This window comes from Bubalus kerabau, chromosome X, assembly GCF_029407905.1.
Source record: "Bubalus kerabau isolate K-KA32 ecotype Philippines breed swamp buffalo chromosome X, PCC_UOA_SB_1v2, whole genome shotgun sequence".
Lineage (NCBI taxonomy): Eukaryota > Metazoa > Chordata > Mammalia > Artiodactyla > Bovidae > Bubalus > Bubalus kerabau.
Genome location: NC_073647.1, coordinates 118,425,537 through 118,451,146, shown reverse-complemented (window position 1 = coordinate 118,451,146; position 25,610 = coordinate 118,425,537). Strand labels below are relative to the sequence as shown.

The 25,610-nt window shown below is 39.3% G+C and overlaps 2 protein-coding genes across 14 annotated transcripts in view; one reads left to right on the top strand and one right to left on the bottom strand.

The window, feature by feature from the left end:
* The window catches only part of CASK (calcium/calmodulin dependent serine protein kinase), a 372,876-nt gene that overhangs the window by 337,332 nt on the left and 9,934 nt on the right, over positions 1 to 25,610 (bottom strand). The gene's annotated exons all lie outside the window — the stretch shown is intronic.
* Positions 10,973 to 12,578, top strand: LOC129638500 (KATNB1-like protein 1). Its single transcript, XM_055562983.1, has one exon. The coding sequence runs from the start codon at positions 11,147 to 11,149 to the stop codon at positions 12,059 to 12,061; it is 915 nt and encodes a 304-aa protein (XP_055418958.1). The 5' UTR covers positions 10,973 to 11,146; the 3' UTR covers positions 12,062 to 12,578.

The window sequence follows — 25,610 nt, the reverse complement described above, 5'->3', positions numbered from 1 at the left end:
ATACCAATAACCTCATATATGAAAATGATACCACCCTTATGGCAGAAAGCAAAGAGGAACTAAAGAGCCTCTTGATGAAGGTGAAAAAGGAGAGCGAAAAAACTGAGAGAAACCTCAATATTCAAAAAACTAAGACTGTGGCATCTGGTCCCATCATCTCATGGCAAATAGGGAAAAAAATGGAAACAGTGGCACATTTTATTTTCCTGGGCTCCAAAATCACTGCAGATGGTGACTGTAGCCACAAAATTAAAAGACACTTGCTCCTTGGAAGAAAAGCTATGACAAATCTAAGCAATGTATTAAAAAGTAGAGACACCACTTTGTGGACAAAGGTCTGTCTAGTCAAAGCTATGGTTTTTCAGTAGTCTTTTACAGATGTGAGAGTTGAACCACAAAGAAGGCTGAGCACTTAAGAATTGATGCTTTCAAATTGTGGTGCAAGAGAAGACTCTTGAGAGTCCCTTAGACAGCAAGGAGATCAAACCAGTCAATCCTAAAGGAAATCAACCTTGAATATTCCTTGGAAGACTGATGCTGAAGCTCCAATATTTTGGGCATCAGATGTGAAGAGCTGACTCATTGGAAAAGACCCTGATTCTGGGAAAGATTGAGGGCAGGAGGAGAAGGGGGCGACAGAGGATGAGATGGTTGCATGGCATCACTGACTCAATGGACATGAGTTTGAGCAAACCCTGGGGATAGTGAAGGACAGGGAAGCATGGTCTGCAGCAGTCCATGGGGTTGCAGAGAGTCAGACACAACCTGGAGACTGAACAACAACCACCACATAGTTATTTTTAATATTTTTCCTTTACTTTTATATTAGAGTTAAGTGGTTTATGCACCTGTGTTACAGTATTAGAGTATATATTTACCATTACTACTAAGTTTATACACTTTCATATGTTTTCCTGTTGCTAACTAGTGTTTTTTCATTTCAATTTGAAAAATTCTTCTCACATTTCTTATAAGACAGGTGATGAAGAACTCACTCAGCTTTTATTTGTCTGGGAAAGTCTACCCCTCCTTCATTTCTGAAGGACAGCTTTGCTAGATACGGTATTCTTGCTTGACATTTTTTGTTTGTTTTAGCCCCTGGAACATATCATTCCACTTTCTCCTGGATTACAAAGTTTCTGGTGAGAAATTTGATTAGCCTTATGGGGAGGGGGCTAGGGGTGGAGGAGTGGGGAGTGGCAGCAGTGGCTCAAGTTGCTTTTCTCTTGCTGCTTTCAAAATTCTTTGACTTTTGACAATTTGATTATAACATGTCCTGGTGAAGACCTCTTGATGTTCAGCCTACTGAAGGTACTCTGAATATTATGGGTCATTTCTTTCTTATGATTTGGAAAGTTTTCTATCATTCTTTTAGTAAGCTTTCTGCCCCTTTCTCATTTTCTGCTTTCCATGGGACTACCACTCAGAAGGTTCTAACATTGGAGAACTTATGACAATTTTATGTTCACTTTCTACTTAACCATGGTACCTCTCTCCCAATATAAATAGGAACCAAGATCCTAGGTAAACTGCATCATCTGGTGGCAGAAATAAGAAAATAGCATTACATTTCTTCTGCTTTAATAAGATCATACAGAGAACACACTGACCATTTATCCATCAGTGATTAACTCCCTACCTAGCAATTATGTCCATGTATTTCTTCTTTCATTTTTTCCTAGTCTTTTCCAAATGTTCCTGTCCTTAGGAAAAAAGCACTCCCCAGAACTAATTTCTCTCAATTTGTGTGTCTAAAAAGCAAATGCACCCCAAGCTGCCCAGCTTCCCTGGTGGCCCAGATGGTAAAGAATCCACCAGCAATGCAAGAGACCTGGGTTCGACCCCTGGGTTGGGAAGATCCCCTGGAGGAGGGCATAGCAACCCACTCCAGTATTCTTGCCTGGAGAATTCCCATGGACAGAGGAGCCTGGTAGGCTACAGTCCAAGGGGTCGCAAAGAGTTAGACATGACTGAGCGACTAAGCACAAGCAAGGAAATGGAAAGACTTTACAGAAAATTAGTCATAAGAATTAATGTCCGTCTAGTCAAAGCTATGGTTTTTCCAGTAGTCATGTATGGATGTGAGAGATGAACCATAAAGAAAGCTGAGTGCCGAAGAATTGATGCTTTTGAACTGTGGTGTTGGAGAAGACTCCTGAGAGTCCCTTGGACAGCAAGGAGATCAAACCAGTCAATCCTAAAGGAAATAAGTCCTGAATATTCACTGGAAGGATTGATGCTGAAGCTCCAATACTTTGGCCACCTGATGCAAAGAAATGACTCAGTGGAAAAGACCCTAGTGCTGGGAAAGATTGAAGGCAAGAGGAGAAGGGGATGACAGACGAGTTGGTTGCATGGCATCACCAACTCAATGGACATGAGTTTGAGTACACTCCAGGAGTTGGTGATGGACAGGGAAGCCTGGCGTGCTGCAGTCCATGGGGTCGTAAAGAATTGGACCCGACTGAGTGACTGAACTGAACTGAATGCCATTAGTCTCTAACCAATTCATAGTTAGTGACTCTTAAAGCTGGATACTGGTTAGGTGGTAGCGAATATTTGATAACACCATATGTCAAATGAGGCTAGAGTTCAGAGAAATAAAGGAACAGTTCAGGATATGTGTATATGATGACTTTTATTTTAACAGCTTTGGAGCCCAATCCTACAAGAGACACAATCAAACTAGAGCTAGCCATTCTCTGCCTGCAGCCTTCAATCTAGATTGAGAGTCACATAATTTGAAGCTTTTCAGGGCTGTAAATACCAACAGCCTCTGCACCTCAAATTGAGGTGATTATAAGCAGTAACTCACAGAAGTAGCTGTCTTAGCAGGAGATAAGACCACAGCCCCAAGCTGTTTTAAGAGTTCTCTTCAGGACAGGGAAGAAAACCAGCCAGCAAAAATCAGATTAAGAATGCTGCCTACCTCAAGGCTGCTGGCTATTAATTTAAAAGCTAAAAGAAAAAGGGCTGAGCACAGAGGCTGGTAAGCAGACGAATTTTCAAGCTTAGAAACTATCTCTAGATGTGGCTTCCCCCACCATGGAGCTTACTAAAAGCAAAAACAGCAAAAATCTTTTAAGTTTTTGAGGGAATAATACTATTGTAGGAACCCTCGGACTGTTCTGCAGCAGCCAGGAAATATTAAATCTCTATAATAATTCATGGCCCCAAACCCTCATCCACAGAACATTAGCTATGAAGGCTGTGTGTTCCCCAAGAAAAGTATACTCCCCAGTAGGTACTTCAGATAGGGCCATGAAGAATGCACAATAAAGAATCTATAGAGATCAGTCAGGGGCCAGTTCTGGGGCAAAAGGAATCCCCCTGTATTATTCAGACTATTTCAGTTGCTGCTTTGACTCTGTTATCAATTTAGATAACCACAGCTGCCTTGCCTTTGGTGGCTTGAGTGCCATTTGGCCTCTGCCACCGACGGATCCACTTGCCTTCACTGTATTTAGGTTTCCAAATTCAGTGGCAGCAGCTCTCACTGTAATTTGTGACCTATAGAGAAGAGCAATCACACAGCTCCTCAAGGATCTTGGAACTCCCCTCCCAAATTTATTTCCCAGACAAAGGAAATCCCACCCTGCCTAGTGAGCAGAACCAGGGGCTGCCAGATAGGTCATCAAAGGGACTTCACTGCCAGGGCAGGGAGTTTCTGCTCTTCCTGTCCAATATAGTATTTGATCCCTGCTATCTTTCCCATTCTTCCTCTTTTGAGAGAACTTTTACAAGATTTATCCTATTCTTTTCCTACCTATTATAACAATGAAGGAGGAAGGTAGTTTGTGGGACCCCAGACCACAGGAAGCCATACCCAGACCTATTGAGGAGGACTGCACATCACCAAGAAATTGAGAACGTAGAAACTGGATACAATAGCTAGACAAGACTTTGGAGGTGTTTCCATTGAGGAGAGGGAGAGCATGTTGTTTGTATGGAAAGAAGATTGAATGAGGATTGGATAGCTAAAGGAGTATACTGAAGGAAAGATTGCTTATCATCTACCTAATATCTGTTCTCCCTTCTTTCCTGCTATCTATCAGAAGCCCAAAGTTACTGGGCACCAATGTACTCAAGTAAAAGTACATGTCCCAGTTTTATGGTAGATGAGGTGGCCATGTACTATAGTTTGACCAATGATATGAAAGCAGACTTCACTGTATATGGTTTACAGGAAAGTTCTTTAAAGAGGTCTTACCTGGCAGTCACCATTTTATGCCTCTCCACCTTCCAGCCTGCCCAGAACACAGATGAGATGACTCAGGAGCTACCTGGTAGCCATGAGCATACACTAATGATGCCTGGGAAGAAGGATAGAAGGCACCTAAGTCTAATGGTATCTTGGAAACATTCTACCAGCCCTGGAATTCTAAACTTTAGAATTCTCATTTAGTAAGTGAAAAATAAATTGATTTATTTAAGTCATTATTTTGGGGGTTTTCTATTTTACATAGTGAAGTTCAACTCCTTAACAGATACACAGAGTTCTGTAACTCACTAAGGAATTAACCACATTTATTCTAAATTTATGTCAAAATAGAAACTGTAAAAAACAAAAAAACGTTATCAAGAACCTTAGGTGTACTTAGCCTGACTGCCACATATATGCCATCCATAAGTTGCTCCCATGTCCATTTCGGGCACAGGTAATCAATCAATCAGGGTACTTTATCCCAATAAGCTGGAAGTACATCTACAAAACTGTTTCAGCTCCAAGTCTCAACAGCCTGGCAAATGATATAGAACCTATTTTCCACTTCTATCAACTTCAGTTTCTCCCAGTTCTAGAATTCTAAGAGAAAATCAAAATAGTACAATGGAGAAAATGTGTCAAGATTTCTATACCTATCAAGTAACTCAGATTAAATAATGTAATCTAATTCTTTAACTCTGGATCAGTCACATTTTCTAAAAAAAAAAAAATTAAACTTATTCCTTCAGTTGTGAGATGGAAGAAATGGTAAAACCTACTTAAACCTCATAGGACTGATGTGAAGATCATACACAAAATGAGTGTGAAAAATTTTGACCCTTAAATTATAATACTATGAACATATAAATGATTAATACATCTATAATATGTAATTTATTCTTGACAACTATCATAATTTGCTATTAAAAATATTCAACATCTAAAATTAAATCCACTTCAAGAACATGGTTATACTGTCCTGTGTATCAGTATAGAGAACTCAAGTAAGAGTTCATTCTTCTGATTTTACACCAAAGAAGTAATGGACTGGGGTGCAGGAACCACACACAAATCAAGAATATATTCCAATCATTTTCATAATTTTAATTCCACCAGGCAGAAATAGCACTAGCATTCATGTAAGAATCCAATTTTACCCTATTGAATTAGTCTTCTTAGAAGAAAAAAGAAAAGAGGGGGAGGGAAAGTTTATCACACACAAAAAGTATTTTTTTTTAACCCAAAGTGGAGAAACCTCTTCAGATCTACAGACTAAAATTTACAATAAGGTAAAAATAACTAGGCAAGTTTAATTAAATCAGCAAGTATTTGCCTACCAAATATAATGACTCATTGCTATTACCCCCAACCTCAATAAGAGCAGTGAAATAATCCCCGAGATCCAAGTGTTAGTACCCAGGATAAAGGTAATTGAAGTTTCAATGTTTAGAAAAGCTTTAGTAATATAAAAAATGTACTCATTAACATCCTACTATCAGTGGTCTTTAAAACAGGTGCTACAGACATATTCCCAGGTGAAATTCATTAAAGTTTTCCAAAACCTATTTTCTTTGAAAGACGACCCAGAGGGAAGGTACAGGGAGGGATGAGGGAGGGGGGTTCTGGATGGGGAACATGTGTATACCTGTGGCGGATTCATGTTGATGTATGGCAAAACCAATACAATATTGTAAAGTAATTAACCTCCAATTAAAATAAATAAATTTATATTAAACAACAACAACAAAAAAGAGAAACACATAGAAAGTCTAGAAATGTAATTTATAGAAGCTTGGAAACTGAGCAGACTTTATCAAGGAAATAACAACAATATGGAACAAGTTACGAAGACATCTTTAAGGCCAAGTTTATTCAAGTCACTTTTGGAATACCTTACATACTGAATATATAAATATAACACAGATCTTAACTACAGAAAATAAAAGGTATATATGTGGATAGTAAAAGTGACTGTTCTACTAGTGCTATAAATTAATATGTCTGAATGTTAAAGGAACTTTATTTTAAAAGGAACAACAACAAAAAAAAACACATGCAAGCAGAGTTAGGAAACTTCAAGTTATAAATCAAAACCTTCTGGCTAGATGAGAAGATAAAAGCTTCTTTCAAAAGCACAGCTACCTGCCAAAGATAAAAGCACCAGATAGATCCTATTGTCTAATCCATCCTCCTACTTAGCTAGTATGGATGGAAAAATACTGTAACTTTCTAAAAGCCACTTTACACAATGGGTAAACCATGGTGTACCTTTGACACTGGGCATAAACACCCCCAATCAGGAGACATATGCTAGAAGCTGTGCCATTAACAGCTTTCTCCCTTGCTATTACTGTCCACAATGGGCACCATCTGGGATGGTTTACCAAATCACACAAACAAAAACAGAATATATAAAATACACTGCATATGCTCTTAAACCCTACTAGAATATTCCATAGTGGAAATATTGTTTTTTTGAGGAAAATGTTGAAGAAATAAAAGTCATAGCACAACATAAAAATGAAATTTTGCATGATCTTCAAGATCACCTACATGGAAGAGAAATCAGAATGCTATAGACTGAATGTTTGTGTTCCCCTAAAATTGTTATGTTGAAACCTAATCCCCAATGTGATGACATTTGGAGGTAGAGCCTTTGGGAGGCGATTAGGTCATGAGGGGGCTTCCCTGGTGGCTCAGAGGTTAAAGCGTCTGCCTCCAATGCGGGAGACCTGGGTTCGATTCCTGGGTCGGGAAGATCCCCTGGAGAAGGAAATGGTAACCCACTCCAGTATTCTTGCCTGGAGAATCCCATGGACGGAGAAGCCTGGTAGGCTACAGTCCACGGGGTCGCAAAGAGTCGGACACGACTGAGCGACTTCACCTTCACCTTCACCTTAGGTCATGAGGGTGGAGTGGTCATGAATGGGATTAGTTCCCTTATAAAGAAAACCCCAGAGAGCTCTCTCCCCTGTTCTGTCATGTGAGAACACAGCAAGAAGAAGACCACAGGGAGCAGGCTCTCAACCAGACACTGAATCTGCCAGCACCTTGATCTTGAATTTCCCAGCTTCCAGAACGGTGAGAAATAAATGTCTGTTGTTTAAACCACCTAGTTTATGGTGTTTTTGTTACAGCAGCCTGAATGGATTATGGCAGAGGGCAAATTTTTCATCATAAGTATGTCCCAAACCAGGTTCTCATAAATTCCACCCCCAATCTGGCCCGGCTTCTGCCCAGGAGACCTTCATCTTTTTCTGGGCTAGCTCAGTCCATACGTTGTGTGGGTGTGTGTAAATGCCAAATTCCTAACCAAATACTCAAATATTTAATACTTCTGAAGTCTTAGTGCTATCTAAGCAAATAAAACGGGGTATGATACATCTGTACATTTCCAAGATAAGTGCATTTAAATAGTCTACACATGCCCTAAACAGACAGAGAGTGAAACATCAAAGCTTAATAATGTACCAAGTCGAGGAATCATCTTGGATTCAAAGGGCGCAGAAGCAATACATGGTATGTGGATACAAGGGAGTGATTGAGGTCAGGGCCATTTTATTCTTTTCAGTAAATCATAAGACTTTTTATTTTCAGGTATCAGGCACAGCAGGATCAGCAAATATTGAATTGAAAGCTTAACAACAGTCTTTTTGAGACTTACACAAAGTAGTGATATCTTTCTAATTAGTTTAAGCCATGTCTCTGAAGGTACCAAAAACGAAATCATATCTACTGAAATCATCAATTCATTACAAATACCACTTTTCCACAGCTAATCCTAGGTGAAGAAATGTAACTCAAAAGATAGAAAATCCAAAGCAGTAACATTAGTATCTAGTCATATTCTCCTATCTGAAAAATGTCAATATTTCTCAAATTCACAGAAAATATCACAATCTTCAGTGTCTTATTTCCTATTTCACTTTTCTATCCTGGAATGGAAAAATAAAACTCTGACACAATGATTCCAATTTAGCCATCTGCCAATAGATCATAAAGCCATCTGAAATTTGAGACTACACAACAGCCACAGGTAGCTCCAGATGGTTTGAAAGACTTGGGGACACTTGCTGCACGTGCTCTGTGCTGCTTTCTAGTGAGAATTCCCATACCCTAAACTGGGAGAGGGGAAAAGAGCTTGCAGATGGTACTGCCCAGAGCAAGGGAAGGAAACAACTTAGAGAGTAAGGCCCTCCAGCGGAAACAAATCTCCCCTATTGGGTGGTTGTTGGTTGGTTGGCTGCTTTAATACAATGCTGATGATTCACTCTGGAGTGACTTATAATACAAATAAATGCTGGGAAGATTAAACAGAACCTATCAAACCAAACAATAATATTTTGAAAGTAAAATTCATATAGTGGGCCTTTAAAGAGAAAAAATTTTTAAATGTAAAACCAGCATAAACACCACTGTATAGTAAAAATTACCACTAGTAACATTTGCTTCATAACAGTTTAATATTAATCCCATATTTTCTATATAATACTTATAAACTGTTCACAGCCTTAAATTGTATTAGATGCAGTATTTCACTAACTAACCTAATGCTATGGCCCAGGAAAAAGCAATAATTGCACTGAGAGAGGTCAACTTATTCCAGAGAAAGACTTAAAAGAAACAACCATAATTCAAAGGACTAAGGGATTATTATAGAGAATTTCTCCACAGAAATTGGTAAAATAGATGGGGACAAATCACAATTTTGAATTTGACAGTATCTGTAGAACTTTGCTTAATTCCGTCCTTGTTGGTATACCTTTTATTAATAAACTAGCTATTAACTGTTCATGATTATTAAGCTGCTTAATAAACTACTTTAATTCACTATTATCCAAATAGAAACCAGGTGCCCCTTCAAATCACCATTTGGGGAAGGCCCAGGGTTCTAAAAGGGGTTTCTTGGCAAATACCCATTTCTTGGTGTGTGTGTGTCTGTAAAATATCTATTCACTACATGCCCTGCTGCAACCCAAGGACTACACTGACCATCCACTCCCAAGACTAGAGCAGTTGTTAACCAGAAATGACACTTTTGATCAGTAACTTTTAAGACAGCACCTGTTATACTAGCAACACCGGCACATTATTTGAGGACTACAAAAAAAATCTATTTAGATCTTAACTTCATACCGAAAAATAAAATAAATTTCAGATACATCAAAGAGTTAAATGTAAGAGATAAATCAAAATCAAGAGAGAGATGTAGGTGAATTACCACATGACTCCCAGGAAGGGAAGGACTTTCTAACCATCCAAACAGTTACAGCAATAACAAAGGGAAGGACTGACAGAGTTGGACTATGATTAGAAGCTCTCCTAATCAACCTCCACATGACCAACTTCACAGATTGACCCATTCCCCCATCTGCCACCTCCCCTGCCCGCCAGCCCCTGTCAACCCATGTAGAAACCTAAAGAATGCCTTCAGCACAGTGACTGCTCAAGGCTAACAGGCTACTGTGTGGTACACCTGCCTGTGAGCTCTACAAATTGCCTACTTACCAGGAGTTATTTATGTTTGTTTCCAAATGTGTTCTTCTTTATGCTAGTTGTGTGCCTGTTACTATAATTCTTAATTATAAGTCACATTTATCGGATGTGAGTGCAAAAAGAGGGGAACTGGCTAGAAAAACCAGATGAAGGTGAAGTGAAGTCGCTCAGTCGTGTCCTACTCTTTGCGACCCCATGGACTGTAGCCCACCAGGCTCCTCCCTCCATGGGATTCTCCAGGCAAGAATACTGGAGTGGGTTGCCATTTCCTTCTCCAGGGGGTCTTCCCGACCCAGGGATTGAACCCGGGTCTCCCTCATTCCAGGGAGACGTTTTAACCTCTGAGCCACCAGGGAAGCCCAGATAAAGGTGATGTTGAATTTAACATGGGTGAAAAACCTACTAAAGACCTGGGGGGAGTTGGGGGTGGGGGTGGAGGAGCGGATTTTTAAATACCTGAAAAGATTCTGCAACAATTACATACAGCTCATTAAGGTATCACTCCACTTTAAAGAAACTAAAACTAGAAATCACTGATGATGAATTTTGGATGATATGTTAAAAAAAAAAGAAATATATAGCAGATTTTTAATCAATTAGACTCATATTCAAAGAAAAGCAGCCCAAGATAAAAGGATTAGCTATTTAATGTGTATTCTGAAGCTTTAATGTTGAAGATACATAAACTTTTTTTAGGATACCCCTTCCTATTAAGCAGACCAGCAATGAGAGCTAATCACGCCAAATAAAGATGCCCCTTCTGTATGACTGTCAGTTTCCACATATCGAAACTCATCAGAAACAGAATGAAAAATAACTTGAAAAATATCTGAAAGACAATGATAATAGGTTAACACGTTTGATAAAGTTTAGCTAAATTAGCAAGAAAAACATTAGGTAACTAATAGGAAAATGGAGGAAAAACCTAAATGGCCAATTTATAGAAAGAAAACAAAAAAATCAAGCATGAGGAAATTGAAAACTTTCATTGGTTATCAAAAAGATGAAACAGTTCAATGAAATAACATTTTTGCCCATCAGGTCAATAAAACTTAAGCAACTGGCATGTTCAATGCTGCCAAATACACAGTTAGGGATACCATTTGCTGCTGAAAAAAGACATTCTGGCAGAACCTTTCTAGAAATCAACCAGGCAACCTATGTCAACAGGCTTAAAAATGTCTCTATCCTTTGACCAGGCAATTACATTTCTGGATGCCATTCTTAGAAAATAACCTGAAATCTGAATAAAGCTTTGGCAGTAAGACACCCTTCAAAGTGTTACTTATGATCCCGGCGGGCCGCGCGCGCGGCGGCGTTTGAATGGCCGTTCCTGGATCTCGGCTGGGGAGCCGAGGGGTAGTCTGGGCTGCCGGGCGCAGTCGGTCAGCGCCTGGGCTGGGCGGAGGCGCCGCGGTACCATGAGGCGCCGGTATTTAAGAGATTATGGCATCTGAAACCCACAATGTTAAAAAACGCAACTTTTGTAATAATACTGAGGGTCATTCCATTGATCTTCCTAGAAAAAGGATCTCTAATTTCACTAATAAGAACATGAAGGAGGTTAAGAAATCTCCAAAACAGTTGGCTACTTACATAACTAGAACAGTTGGACAAGCTGTGAAAAGCCCAGATAAACTACGTAAGATGATCTATAGAAGAAAGAAAGTTCATCATCCTATTCAAAATCCTTGTTACAGAAAAAAGCAGTCCCCTAAAAGTGGGGGCTGTGTCATGGCAAATAAAGAAAATGAACTGGCTTGTGCAGGCCACCTCTCTGAAAAATTACGGCATGATAGCCGAACATATTTGATTAACACCAGTGATTCTGGTTCTTCACAGACAGAAAGCCCATCATCAAAATATAGTGGCTTTTTTTCTGAGGTTTCTCAGGACCATGAAACAATGGCACAGGTTTTGTTCAGCAGGAACTTGAGATTGAATGTAGCTTTAACTTTCTGGAGAAAGAGAAGTATTAGTGAACTTGTAGCATATTTAGTAAGGATAGAGGACCTTGGAGTTGTGGTGGATTGCCTTCCTGTGCTCACCAATAGTTTACAGGAGGAAAAACAGTATATCTCACTTGGCTGCTGTGTAGATTTGTTGCCTCTAGTAAAGTCACTACTTAAAAGCAGATTTGAAGAATATATAATAGTTGGTTTAAACTGGCTTCAAGCAGTCATAAAAAGGTGGTGGTCAGAACTATCATCCAAAACAGAAATTGTGAATGATGGAAATATTCAGATTTTAAAACAGCAATTAAGTGGGTTGTGGGAACAGGAAAACCATCTTACTTTGGTTCCAGGATATACTGGTAATATAGCCAAGGATGTAGATGCTTATTTATTACAGTTGCATTGAAAGACTTCGTCTACAGCATTTGGCTATTCAAAACATCCTTGGACGATATGATTTCCCCAGAAATATCTCATCTGAGAACTGTGAACTATGGAAGAAATCAAAACCATTTTTTCCTTTAAAGAGAAACGTATGTTGAAACCACTAATGAAATGCTACCGATCTACTTCACATTGAAGTGGAAAAAGATCCAAAAGGAGCAGCTTCAGCTCCAATGAGGTGAAAGTGCACTACGAAGATTGTTCACCTTTGCTGCGTTTGGGATTTATATGGTTATTTGGTAACATTGTTTAAGAACTACTGGGTCTTAATGCAATCCTGCATAAGAATATAATTTATACTATGTGAAAAATAAGACAGGACTTATTACTAGGAATCACAGAGACCAATCATCATTACTTTTTTTTAAGATTGTGTTTTATAAGAAAACACTTAAATGTGTGCAGCTACTATTTTCTTATGTTGAAAAGACTTTGAAAGTTTAAACCATTATAGAAAATAATCAGTACTAAGTTTTTTGTTCGCACTGAGATACTGTGTATGCAAAATGCCTTAATTATTAATAAGCCAATGTGTATGATACCAATATCTGTTTAAGAAAATTAAAAGCAAACATGCTTCTGGCATGATAAAATCATGGAATTAAATCAGGGGTTTCCATTCATGTAGAATGTTGTTAAAACTTATTCTACACCATTCTTAAAACTTGAGAATATTTTTAGTATCTCTGATTTTTCTTTTTTTTTTTTTTTTTGCCAGAATCATGTCATGTATGTATGTATGTGTTACTCCTATATATAAGAAAAAGGCGAATCTGTATTTGTATGAATGCTTAACTGGAAATGTCTATGGAATTGACTAATTTATATTCACTTTTTATTGTATATAGATTTCTGATATTTTCAGTTCTGTATCATTTAAGTTTTCTTCATTTGAGTAAATTGACTAAATATTAAAAAAAAAAAACAAAAAAAAAACCAAAGTGTTACTTATTATAATATTTTAAAATTTGAGAAAAACCTTTCAACAAAAATTACTGTCAGGCACTGAAAATGAAATAGTCAACAAAACAGTCCCAGCCCTCTTGAGTTTAGAGCCTTTGGGGAAAGGGAAACAAATTAAACAAGTAATTATCTGAAGTCCAACAACAGGGGAATTATCAAATAAATTATGAGACATCCAAACGATGAGATGATACACAGCCATCAGAAATTATTTATAATGAATTATCAAGGACATGAAGAAGTACTTATATTAAATGAAAAGCTATCAAACTATAAATGGGTATCAAAAATATATTCCGACAGCAGGTACTAACAATCCTAGGTAAGACAGGCAGTATCTCTGGCATTTTAACTGGGAGCTGCTTCCATTACCCCCACTACAATTCTGTGGCTTTATAGCTCTGTGGACACTGGCACTGTGGAGTTGAGCCGATTCGGAGCTCCAAGGGAAAGCTCCAGGCCTGTAGCATTGTCGAAAACAATAGGAATTATTAGCAAACAAACATCACAGCTGCCTAAAGCTGCAATAATGGCTGGGGCAAACAAGACCTCAGTCCAAGACACAAAAGGGAGCTCAGGGGAATGAGACAGCCACAGGGGGCTTAAAGCTCTGACATTTTCTTGGGGTTCTGGAAGCCTGGACAAATGTAAGGCCCTGCATTAGATGTACTGTGGATAAGGAATTCAGTTCAGCTTAGTCACTCAGTTGGGTTTGACTCTGTGACCCCATGGACTGCAGCACACCAGGCCTCTCTGTCCATCACCAACTCCCCGAGTTTACTCAAACTCATGTCCGTCGAGTCAGTGATGCCATCCAACCATCTCATCCTCTGTTGTCCCCTTCTCCTCCTGCCTTTAATCTTTCCCAGCATCAGGGTCTTTTCTAGTGAGTCAGTTCTTCGCATCAGGTGGCCAAAGTATTGGAGTTTCAGCTTCAGCATCAGTCCTTCCAATGAATATTCAGGATTGATTTCCTTTAGGATGGACTGGGTGGATCTCCTTGCAGTTCAAAGGACTCTCAAGAGTCTTCTCCAACACCACAGTTCAAAAGCATCAATTCTTTGGCGCTCAGCTTTCTTTAGAGTCCAACTCTCACATCCATACATGACTACGGGAAAAACCATAACCTTGACTAGACGAACCTTTGTTGGCAAGGTAATGTTTCTGCTTTTTAATACACTGTCTAGGTTGGTCATAACTTGCCTTCCAAGGAACAAGCGTCTTTTAATTTCATGGCTGCAGTCACCATCTGCAGTGATTTTGGAGCCCCCAAAAATAAAGTCTCTCACTGTTTCCATTGTTTCCCCATCTATTTGCCATGAAGTGATTGGATAATATGGATAAGGCAAGGAATTAGCAAGGATCAAAGAAAGATAGAAGAAAGGCTTCCCTGATGGTTCAGGGGGTAAAGAATCCACCTATAGTGCAAGAGATACACAAGATACAGGTTCAATCCCTGGGTCAGGAAGATCCCCTGGAGGAGGAAATGGCACCCCACTCCAGTATTCTTGCCTGGAGAATCCCATGGACGGAGGAGCCTGGTGGGCTACAGTCCATGGGGTCGCAAAGAGTCAGACATGACTGAGTGACTTCACTTTCACTTTCTTCATTCTTGCCTGGAGAATCCCATAGACAAAGGAGCCTGGCGGGCTACAGTCCATGGGGTCGCAAAAGAATTGGACACGACAGAGCAACTAACACACAACACACACACAAGGAAAAGAGGAGAGCTTCTTAACTTTTCTACCAGAAGGATTTCACTATTTCACTTGAATTTCTATACAAGAAGTAAGTAAAACCCAAGGCAGACTGGTAAACTGCCTGAAATTTGAAGCCACGGATTGGGGCGCACATTCAAAGTCCATGCATTTAATAACTCTACCATACTCAAGACATTATGTAGTGCTAGAGATATAAAATCCCTGGTTTCTGCTTCGGAGAAGCTCATATTCTAATCGTGGAGCCAGATAACCAAGAAGTAATTTGAAAGCTAAGAAAGAGAGTTTTGATGGAGGGAGGGGCTTTAGATTAAACACAGTTCATTGAATATAAACATTTATCAATCTCCCTTCAGAAGCCATGAGAGTGAATAATTAGGAAAGATATAAAACAAGATAAAGAAAGTGAGAGAGAATCTGACAGAGAGAGAGGTCTACAAAATTGTAGATGAAAACAGTTTGAAAAAAGGCAACTAACTTAGCTGTATCTTTCTTCCTTCTGCCAAGTACCTCCAGTGAGGGCACCTAAACTGAAGCAAGTAAGCCAGTTCATTCCCGAGGGCCTTGGAAAAGCAGAAGGTAAAAGTTCAAGAAGTGACGTTTTCAGGGACATCTGAAGGAAATAGGAATTTACTTTTAAGAACGGGGGGGGGGGGGTGGGGAGCGAAGAGGAAATCCTTTAAAAGAGCAGTAAGACTCTCAGATTCTTTCTCCTCAACCAGAGGATCAGGTAATTGCCTTTTCTCCACACAGCAGAAGACTTCCTGGAGAGGTTGAACTCAGGAACACCAGTCATAACCGAGAACAGAATGGGATGCTCTACCACAAACAAGGGGTAGGTAAACATCTGCACAGCCAAGGGTGAAAGACCCAGCCCTTTCCAGACTGGGCTTCTGAATACTAGATTCGACCTTATTACCCTCAAATTCCCTCCCACAAGAGATTCAAGGAGTCCTAGGAAGAAAAACTGACTGGCTTAAGGAAAAAAAAAACAAAACACCTCACAGTTAGTTCCTCATAAATATCCTGGTTTCCCCCAATCAGAGAAACCCAGGCAACAAGCCCCATTCACGTCCACGGACTTCCCAATCAAGTTTTCCATAATAGAAGCAACCTGCTCAACTATTTGTTGGAGGGCTACCTCTAACATGAAAGACAGATACCAAGACTAAGAAACGGGAAAAGAAAATCAGAAAAAACAGACAAGATGAGGAAGATACAATTCACATATCATAAAGTTCACCCTTTTAAAGTATACAATTCACTGTTTTCTAGTATATTCACAAAGATACATCTCGATCAGCAAGCATGCTACTGCTGCTAAGTCGCTTCAGTCGTGTCCGACTCTGTGCGACCCCATAGACGGCAGCCCACCAGGCTCCCCCGTCCCTGGGATTCTCCAGGCAAGAACACTGGAGTGGGTTGCCATTTCCTTCTCCAATGCATGAAAGTGAAAAGTGAAAGTGAAGTCGCTCAGTCGTGTCCAACTCTAGCGACCCCATGGACTGCAGCCCAGCAGGCTCCTCCGTCCATGGGATTTTCCAGGCAACAGTACTGGAGTGGGATGCCATTGCCTTCTCCGGATCAGCAAGCATAGTGCTTATCTAATTATCTAATTCCAGAACATTTTAATAATCTCAGAAAGAAATTCCACCCCCATTAGCCATCACTCCCCATCCCCTCCTTCCCCCTTAGCCTCTGGCAACCACTAATCTAGTTTCTGTCTCAATAAATTTGCCAGTTCTGAACATCTCATATAAATGAAATCATACAATATGTGGTCTTTTCCATCTGGTTTATTTCACTTAGTGCAATGTTTTCAAGGTTCATCCTCGTGGTAGCACACATTAGCACTTCATTTCTTATTTCTTTTATGGCCTAATAATACTCCACTGTGTACAACTACGTTTTGTTTATCTATTCATCAGTCAATGGCCATCTGGGTTGTTTCCACTTTTTGGCTATTATGAATAATGCTGCTATGGACATTGCTTTACAAGTGTTTTGTGTGAATATATGTTCCCAATTTTTCTAGGTATGTATCTAGGAGTGGAATTGATAGGTTGTAGAAACTATAACTCTCTGAAGAACTGCAGGGTGTTTTCCACAGTGGCTGCACCATTTTACATTTCCATCAGCAAAGTATGAAAGATCCAATTTCTACACCACCTCATCAACATTTGTTATTGTCTGTCTTTCAGACTCCAGCCATCCTGGTGTGTGTTAACTGATATCTCATTGTGGTTTTGATTTGCACTTCCCTAATGACTAATGATGCTAAGCACCTTTTCATGTTTATGGGCCATTTGTAAATCTTCTTTGGAGAAATATCTATTTAATGAATTTTAAATTTCATTTAACATTGAATAGCCATGTCTGGTCAGTGGCTAGAGTATTAGGAAGATGGCCAGGATTACCTCTGGCCCCTTACCTTTGCTCAAGGTCAGGTGGGGACGGGCTAAGTGACTGGAATTCCAACCCAGCTTCATACCTCACTCTGGATGCTCCAGATGGAATAAGGAGTGAGGCAGCAAGGAGAGAGGCAAAGGAAATTGGTGCAACACCTGGAAGGAGGATGTACTAGGCACAGAGCTTGGCTCTCAAAACTTTCTGTTGATGATGAAAGCAACTCATGTTTATTGAGCGCTTACAAGGTGCCAGGAACCGTGCTTTATAGCCATGGTCTCATTTAGTCATTAAAACAAATCTATGAGGTAGATTCTACTGTCTCCATTTTACAAATGAGGACACCTTTTTAGACAGATCTGGTAAGACAGATCTTAGTAACTGTACTCACCATAAAATTCTCCATTCCATTTCAACCTTAGAAATGTCTTTTCTTCCTTTAGTTTAATTGTAACAATGATCTGACAGTTCTCAATAGGGATGCTAAGTGTTATTCAGGATTCCATCATTATGTTCAGCATATACTGTACGATTCTGTATCTGCTAACCTATCTCACAGGGACATGATGAGAATTAGATGGTTTTTGAAGCAGCAAAATATTAGCACTAAATGAAAATCTGAACTCCCGACTTTATGCATTATGGGTCAGATTTTATCTTTTTTCGTGTGTTCATCTACACCCCCCCTGCTCTGAATTGGCTCAACTATATGATGAAAATTGACCGTGTGCCAGATGCTGTCCTAGCTGTAGAGAGACAGCAGCAGCTATAAGAGCCATGAATCCTGACCTAATGAAGCTGAAAAGATATATTAAAGAAATATGTGGTTTGAAAAGTACACAAGCTCCAATAAGTTTCTGTCACATGGATGCCTTGTTGCAGTGTCTATTTCATAATGAACCTTATCTTTGCAGCAGAAGTACCCTTAAATGACACTCTCTGCCTACTAAGAAATTCTTAGTCTGAACATTATAGCTTTTCAAATGGCTTAAAATCCACGCATTTGGCAGAACTCGTCTATCGTAGCTGCTTCTAGGGAAGTAGCACCCAGCTCCCAGGCACCACCAGCTGCCGAGGAACAAAAAGGAACTATTAAAGCTTACCTCCAGCTCCACAGGGCCGTCCCAGACTCCCAGACAAAGGAGAACACAGCCAGTCACCAGAGCACTTCTCTTGCCTGAAGTGTGCCATGATTCCCCAATCTTTCACCACTACCCACCCCTGACCCCTATTTTCAGGTAGATAAAACAGAAACGATGAGGCTGTTCAGATGATTCGTGTGGGTGGCTACTGTGCTGACTGGGACAATAAGGCTGCAGAACACTGCTCCCTCTTACAGAGTTCACATTTTATTCACCGCTATAAATAACAATTTAGTTCTTAAAACACTGCATTTCCACACTATATTGTACAAAACAGTAAAGCTCAAGTTCTCCAGTACATGGGTTGCTTCTGACAATAGAACTAAGTAGCCACACTTTGAGGGCTGGCCTCTGACCTTCTCTCCCTGTACCTCACCTTCAGGATGAGTAAGCAGGGCAAATGGTATGAATTAACTTGACTGGCACAGCCTAAAATGAAAGGTCTAACTCAACCATTTCCAGTCTTAAGCTCACGATTTCCTGTGTCTTACCCAGCCTCTCCTACCAAAGTAGTCAACGCAAGTTGACTGAAAGAAATCATGGGCCCAACAAACTCACCAATAATACAGCTCAGTATTATTTGGCCAAGTCGTGTTTCCTAATTTAAAACATCAGTCATGTACAACCAGGGAGTTACAGCTGCAAAAACGACACTTTTGCCCGATCTTACTAAGAGAACTAATGGAGACTAGGAGAAGGCCTCCCCCCACCCCCACTTCCTTCAGTGGTGTGGGTAGAGAGAAGGACTCCAAGTGCATAGATAAGAACAACATTGAAGTTCAGTTCGTGGATTTTATATGATACTGACCACCAGTTACCTTAAAGCCTGAGAGCAAGTACAAAAGAATATTGAGGGAGGGTGCAATAAATGATATTCCAGCTAAGGATAGAAATAACCATCCTTGGTTATGGGAAGGCTAACGAAAACTCATCCAGTAAACATCCTAAGATTACCCACAGTATTCATTATCTATGTGTTCATAAACATCCTTCTGAAGTACAAGTGACTAAAGCACTCCAGGCCAAGGATAAAAATTTTCCAAATGGGATGATGCTGTTTCAATGGCTTAGAGTACACCAAACAGCTCCAGTGAATTCCTAAACTTCGCAGTCACAAAGTGATTTTTTTTCTTGGGGTAGTAAAAAGGCAGCAAAAATTGGGAGAAATGAAGACTATAATATATAATAGATCACTAAGTTAGGTTACACTGGAGTACAGCAAAACCAAGGACATCCAGTGCAAAAATCAGTGAGGAAATGTCACAGAATTGTTAAACAGGCTACCACTATTATCAAACATAGAAGGAAAGGGCACAGTAGTATATTACTTTTATTCACAAGTCTCTAGTCACTGAGCAATAATTTGACATCAGAGAGAGCAATGGGCAGGAGTAAAGGGAAAAAATAGGTGTTTACCTATTGATTTCAGATATTTGTAGTTCAGTTATTATGGGAAAGAAATCAACACTAAGGCTTCAACTTGGGCTGGGATCAGCAAACTTTTTGTATTAAGGGTCAGAAAGTAAATGTTTTAGGCTTTGTGGACCATATGGTCTCTGCTGCAACTACTCAACTCTGCCCTTGTAGTGTGAAAGCAGTCACAGACATTATTTAAATGAATGAGTGTGGCTGTACTCCAGAAAAACTTTATTTACAAAAACAGACCGTGGGCAGACTTGGCCCTTGGGCCATAGTTTATTGAGCTCTGATCTACAGTTCTAAATCAATGCTTCTCTAATTTTAATGGGCCTCAGCATCCCTTGAAGAACTGTTAAAAAGGAAATTGCTGGGTCCCACCCCCTAGAGCTTCTGATCTATAGGGCTGGGGCCTGAGAATCTGCATTTCTAACAAATCCCCAGGTGATACTGCTCTGCTGGTGAGGATGAAGTCCACCCTGGAGAACCACTGCTCTATACTTCACTACTAAACAGGAAGTTCAACATTTTAAGTAGCTGCCAAAGTTCACACCAGATTGACTACAAAATTCTGCCACTTATAATGAGTTCCAAACTTCAAAGCTCAAATAAAATTCATTTAAAGAAAAGCAAGGAGAAACACACTAGACAGGATTTTTCCTTCACTGACCTCCATGTAAATATTACCCCATCAGTGAAATACAAACAAGTCTTCCTCATATCTCCTTATTCAACATTTTTCACCCAACATGTCCCAAGTCCTATAAAGCTCTAGAAATCAAATAAGAAAATCAAATCAGTTTTACAGACAATGGTAAATGAATCTTGCAAAATCAAAATATACTTAACAAAGCCCACTTCTAATTAGAAGTGCTTCATTGCAAAATAATGTATTTAAGATAGTTTAAGATATTTGAAAAATTATGTCATTTTGTGTTCATAAGGATCAAATGAGGTAGATCAAATATAGCCTTCACTATCCTTCTTTTGCTTCCCTTGGAGCTCAGCTGGTAAAGAATCTGCCTGCAATGCGGGAGACCTGAGTTCGATCCCTGGGTTGGGATGATCCCCTGGAGAAGGGAAAGGCTACCCACTCCAGTATTCTGGCCTGGAGAATTCCATGGACTGTACAGTCCATGGGGTCGCAAAGAGTTGGACACGACTGAGTGACTTTCGGAGAATGCAATGGCACCCCACTCCAGTACTCTTGCCTGGAAACTCCCATAGACGGAGGAGCCTGGTAGGCTGCAGTCCATGGGGTCGCGAAGAGTCGGACACGACTGAGCAACTTCACTTTCACTTTTCACTTTCATGCATTGGAGAAGGAAATGGCAACCCACTCCAGCGTTCTTGCCTGGAGAATCCCAAGGATGGAGGAGCCTGCTAGGCTGCCGTCTACGGGGTCGCACCGAGTTGGACACACTAAAGCGACTTAGCAGCAGCAGCAGAGCAACTTTCACTTTCACCCTTTTTTTACAAGAAAATGAAACCAAATGCTGATGTGTCACAACTAAAATTCTTTCCTTAAAATACTACTTTTCCTAGCAAGTTCTGATCTGCACTTATCAAATCCAACTTGTACATGGCTTTGCAGGACTATGTCTATGAATGTATCTTCATGGGGAAAAGGGTCACTCTAATAAGATCTTCAAGTCCATATTCACATTTATGGGGCTAATTCTGAAGCCATCCCAGCAAATCTAACCAAGAAGCCTGAACTTTAATCAGATCACAATTTAAAACATGCTCGACCTTTAGTGTAAGTGGGTCATAGATTATAGAAGTGTGGCGATCCCTTCCCAGCAGTATAAGAGAAACACTCAGCAATGGGAGAAACACTATTAATGGAGGTAATAAAAAAAATAGAGCAGCAAGCCTAGAATCTCCCCCTCCATATTCTATTCCCAGGCTCTTTCTGCAACAGTGATCATGTATTCATTTGAACAGATACTAACACAAATTATTTTTACATCCATTTTAAGAGGGAAATGCTTTTAAAAAGAAAACCAAGGAAAGGAATATAATCTACAATATGGATGGTCAGTAGAGGGTTTTTTTTCCATTCTTATTGGCATGCTTTTAAAAGTATTGCACATGTTGATTATAATGTGAGATAATTACATTATCACTTTAACCTGTGATCTGCATATTCCAGTAACGATTTTTTTTAATTTACATGAAATATAATTAAAGAAAGTCCTTAGTGAAAATGCCCTCTTGTTTGTTTTACAAGTATCTAATTATTTTACAAGTGACTAAATTAAAGAAAAAATATGAAAAAGATAATCTCAAATCCAGTGCCAGATACTACTGCTGGGACAAAGATCCAGTTAAGACAATATTAAGCCTAAGAAGACCAGTAAAGGTTCTACATAAAAGCTCACCATTCTGCTTCTGAACTAATGGCTCAGATGGAATTCAGCAAAAACTTCTAGCCTGAATAATGCAATATAAGTAATACTGTCCACAAATTATCATAGGAAGAGATGCCTTTTACTGTTCTCTGAAGCCAACCTAAGAAGTATTTTCATCAAAGTAAGTGGTCTAAATAGATTTCAGCATGATCATTCTTCTACTTGACAATGTTAACATGACTTAGTAGATGAAATGCTCTTCTGTAAATGTAGGTAATTTAGATTTGGTGCCCAATCACATCAGAGAATACAGCTTCAGAATCTTTCCACCTCATTTTGTTTGTGATTAAGATGTGGACACTGCTGCCATAATAAAATCTGGGGAGGTTACATAAAAGAACACTACAATATCCATAAATCCTATATATGGCTGTTTCCTAAATATATACTCTGGGATTCTCCTTGTCTCAGTTTTGAAATTTCACATAATGAACAATTAATTCATCTGTCAAATGTCCAAATGCAAAGACAGAAGTTGCTACAAAATTCCCTCTTTTAACATAATCTTTGGACCTTTTCTCAACACTACAAAAATTATAATCTAGAACAGTCTTGCAAACGATTGATGTAAATCTATAAGCTCAAAGAATACTATCTTTCCTATGTACCAAAGATACAATGACAGTTTTATTTTAAGCCACAAAGCACTCTAAATAGTATATGTCTACTACCTCAAAATATATTGTGCAAAATGGATTTCAGATACAAAAGAGAATTTTGAAGTTTTATTTATACTATGTACACCTGTGGTGGATTCATGTTGATGTATGGCAAAACCAATACAATATTATAAAGTAATTAGCCTCCAGTTAAAATAAATAAATTTATATTAAAAAAAAACAAACAATGACTCTAGCAAGGGCTCTTGGTGAAGTCATAAAATATACATCGTTGGCACATCATAACTCTCCAATTAGGGATGGAGATTTAGTGAGTGTTGCTCCCCCTAATTTTTTTAAAGCTATTATTTTTTTTCAAATATTCCATTTCTGTTAATTTCTAGTATGTTCTCAACTCTGCTTTCATCCATGCCATGGGCAATAAGAATGAAGGAAACAAATGTTTTCAGGCACTCCACATTTATTCTGTCTCCAGTCAGACAATAAGAATGTTAATGAGTTTCTTCCCCTTTAGCTTAGGGTCAAAAAGAGAATCCAAAAGCAATACACACACACACACACACACACAACCACCTAAACATATAGTACTTCTCCATTTAACAGTGAAAATATTTCAGTGGGCCAGTCTCAATATCTTTATATTTTGTAGAAACAACCTACTACTATGGGGCTATTCAGACTACTATTCACCAACCTTGAAGGTAAACAAGACTGGAAACTGGACAGTCAGCTCCAGCTTCATTTTTAATCTATAACAGGATCAGCAAACTAAAGCCCAGGGCCAAATCTAGCCCACCACCTATTTTTGTAAATAAAGTTTTACTGGAACACAGCCATACTAATTTGTTTTCCCATGGTTGTTTCACATTACAATGTCAGAGTCTGAGTAGCTGTGACAGATGTGTGGCTCGTCAAGCTTAAAATATTTACTATCTGGTAGTTTACACATAGTTTGCCAACCCTTGGTCTACAAATATCTACAATTGTTGAAGATCAGTATAAACATGTCCACGAGATAAAAGCTTGACCAACAACCCATAAAATTTGCTTTATGTCACAGTGTCAAACAGACTCTGTAGGCAAACTCTGATAGTACTCACCTGATTAGAAAGCATTCTAACCCTCATAGACCACTGGTGGGAATGTAAAATGGTACACTTTGGAAAACAGTTTGGCATTCCTTAAAAAGTCAAAGAGAGTTACCATTTGACCCAGCAATTCCACTTCTAAGTATATACCTAAGAGAAATAAAAACAAAACTTGCACATGAATGTCCATAGCAGGATTAATTATAATAGCCAAAAGACGAATACCACCCAAATGAATTAATTTGTCATTAATTATTTTTGTCATTAATTGACAAAAAGATCAACAAATGTGGTCAAGCCACAGGATAGAATACTATTGGGCCTTATAAAAGGAATGAAGTGCTGATAATATCTACAACAAGGATAAACCTTGAAAACCTTATGCTTAGAAAAAGAAGCCAGTCACAAAAGGCTACAATATATTGTATGATTCCGTTTGCATGAAATGTCCAGCATAAGCACATCCGTAGAGACAGAAAGCAGATTAATCGTTACCTAGGGTAGGGAGGGATGAGGAGTAAGAGTTAAAGCATACAGAGTTCCTTTAGGGGGTGATGAAAATGTTCAGAAATGTATTATGGTCACCATGCACAACCCTGTGGCTATACTAAAAACCGCTGAATTGTACACTTTAAATGCGTGAACTGGATGGTATGTGAATTATACCTCTATACAGCTGTTACTCAAAACAAGATATTCTAGTAATCTGCTAAAACACCTAAAATCAGAATATTAGAGGCTTATATTTTGGAATACCTCTTAAAAGACAACCAGTCTCTGCTTATACTAAATGAGAAGCAGTGTAACATTACTAAAGAGCAGGCACTCAGGTCGCGTATGTTGTTGTTTAGTCACTAAGTTGTGTCCGACTCTTTTGAGACCCCATGGACTGTAGCCCACCATGTTCCTCTGTCCATGGAATTTTTCCAGGCAAGAATACTGGAGTGAGTGGCCATTTCCTTCTCGAGAGGATCTTCTTGATTCAGGGATTGAACCCGAGTCTCCTGCATTGACAGGCAGATTCTTTACCACTGAGCCACCTGGAAAGCCCAGGTCACATATACTAAGGTGCAAATTCCCACGTTGCCACTTATTGTTGCCACTTTGTCCAGGGTAAGTTACTAATCTCCTTATTTCTCAGTTTCGTCATCTGTAAAATGGGGAGGAGGGGTGACTGCCTCAAAAGGAAGGGTTGTGGCCAAGGTTATATTAGAAAAATATAAAGAATTAAAGAATTTAACACCATGTCCAGCGCATAATGAGCACTCAAACCATAGGATCTGGGAACAACAACAAATTCCTAAAGTTGTCCCTGTAGAATTTAGTTTTGTACTAATTGTTTGAATATTTATGTTACCAGTGTCACTAAAATAGGAGCTGTGAACCTAAAACTGCTCTCAAAAATATAAGAAATATTAATTAAAAAATAAAACAAAGTGAACATTTTTAAGAACTTTAAAGTGAAAGTCGCTAAGTCGTGTCCAACTCTTTGCGACCCCATGGACTATACAGTCCATGGAATTCTCCAGGCCAGAATTCTGGAGTGGGTAGCCTTTCCCTTCTCCAGGGGATCGTCCCAATCCAGGGATCGAACCCAGGGCGCCCACATTTCAGGCAGATTCTTTACCAGCTGAGCCACAAGGGAAACCCAAGAATACTCCCCAGCAGATCTTCCCAACCCAGGAATTGAACCAGGGTCTCCTGCATTGCAGGCAGATTCTTTACCAACTGAGCTATCAGGGAA

Excerpts from the sequence above, each read along its gene's own strand:
- LOC129638500 (XM_055562983.1), top strand. The coding sequence starts at position 11,147 with ATGGCATCTGAAACCCACAATGTTAAAAAACGCAACTTTTGTAATAAT.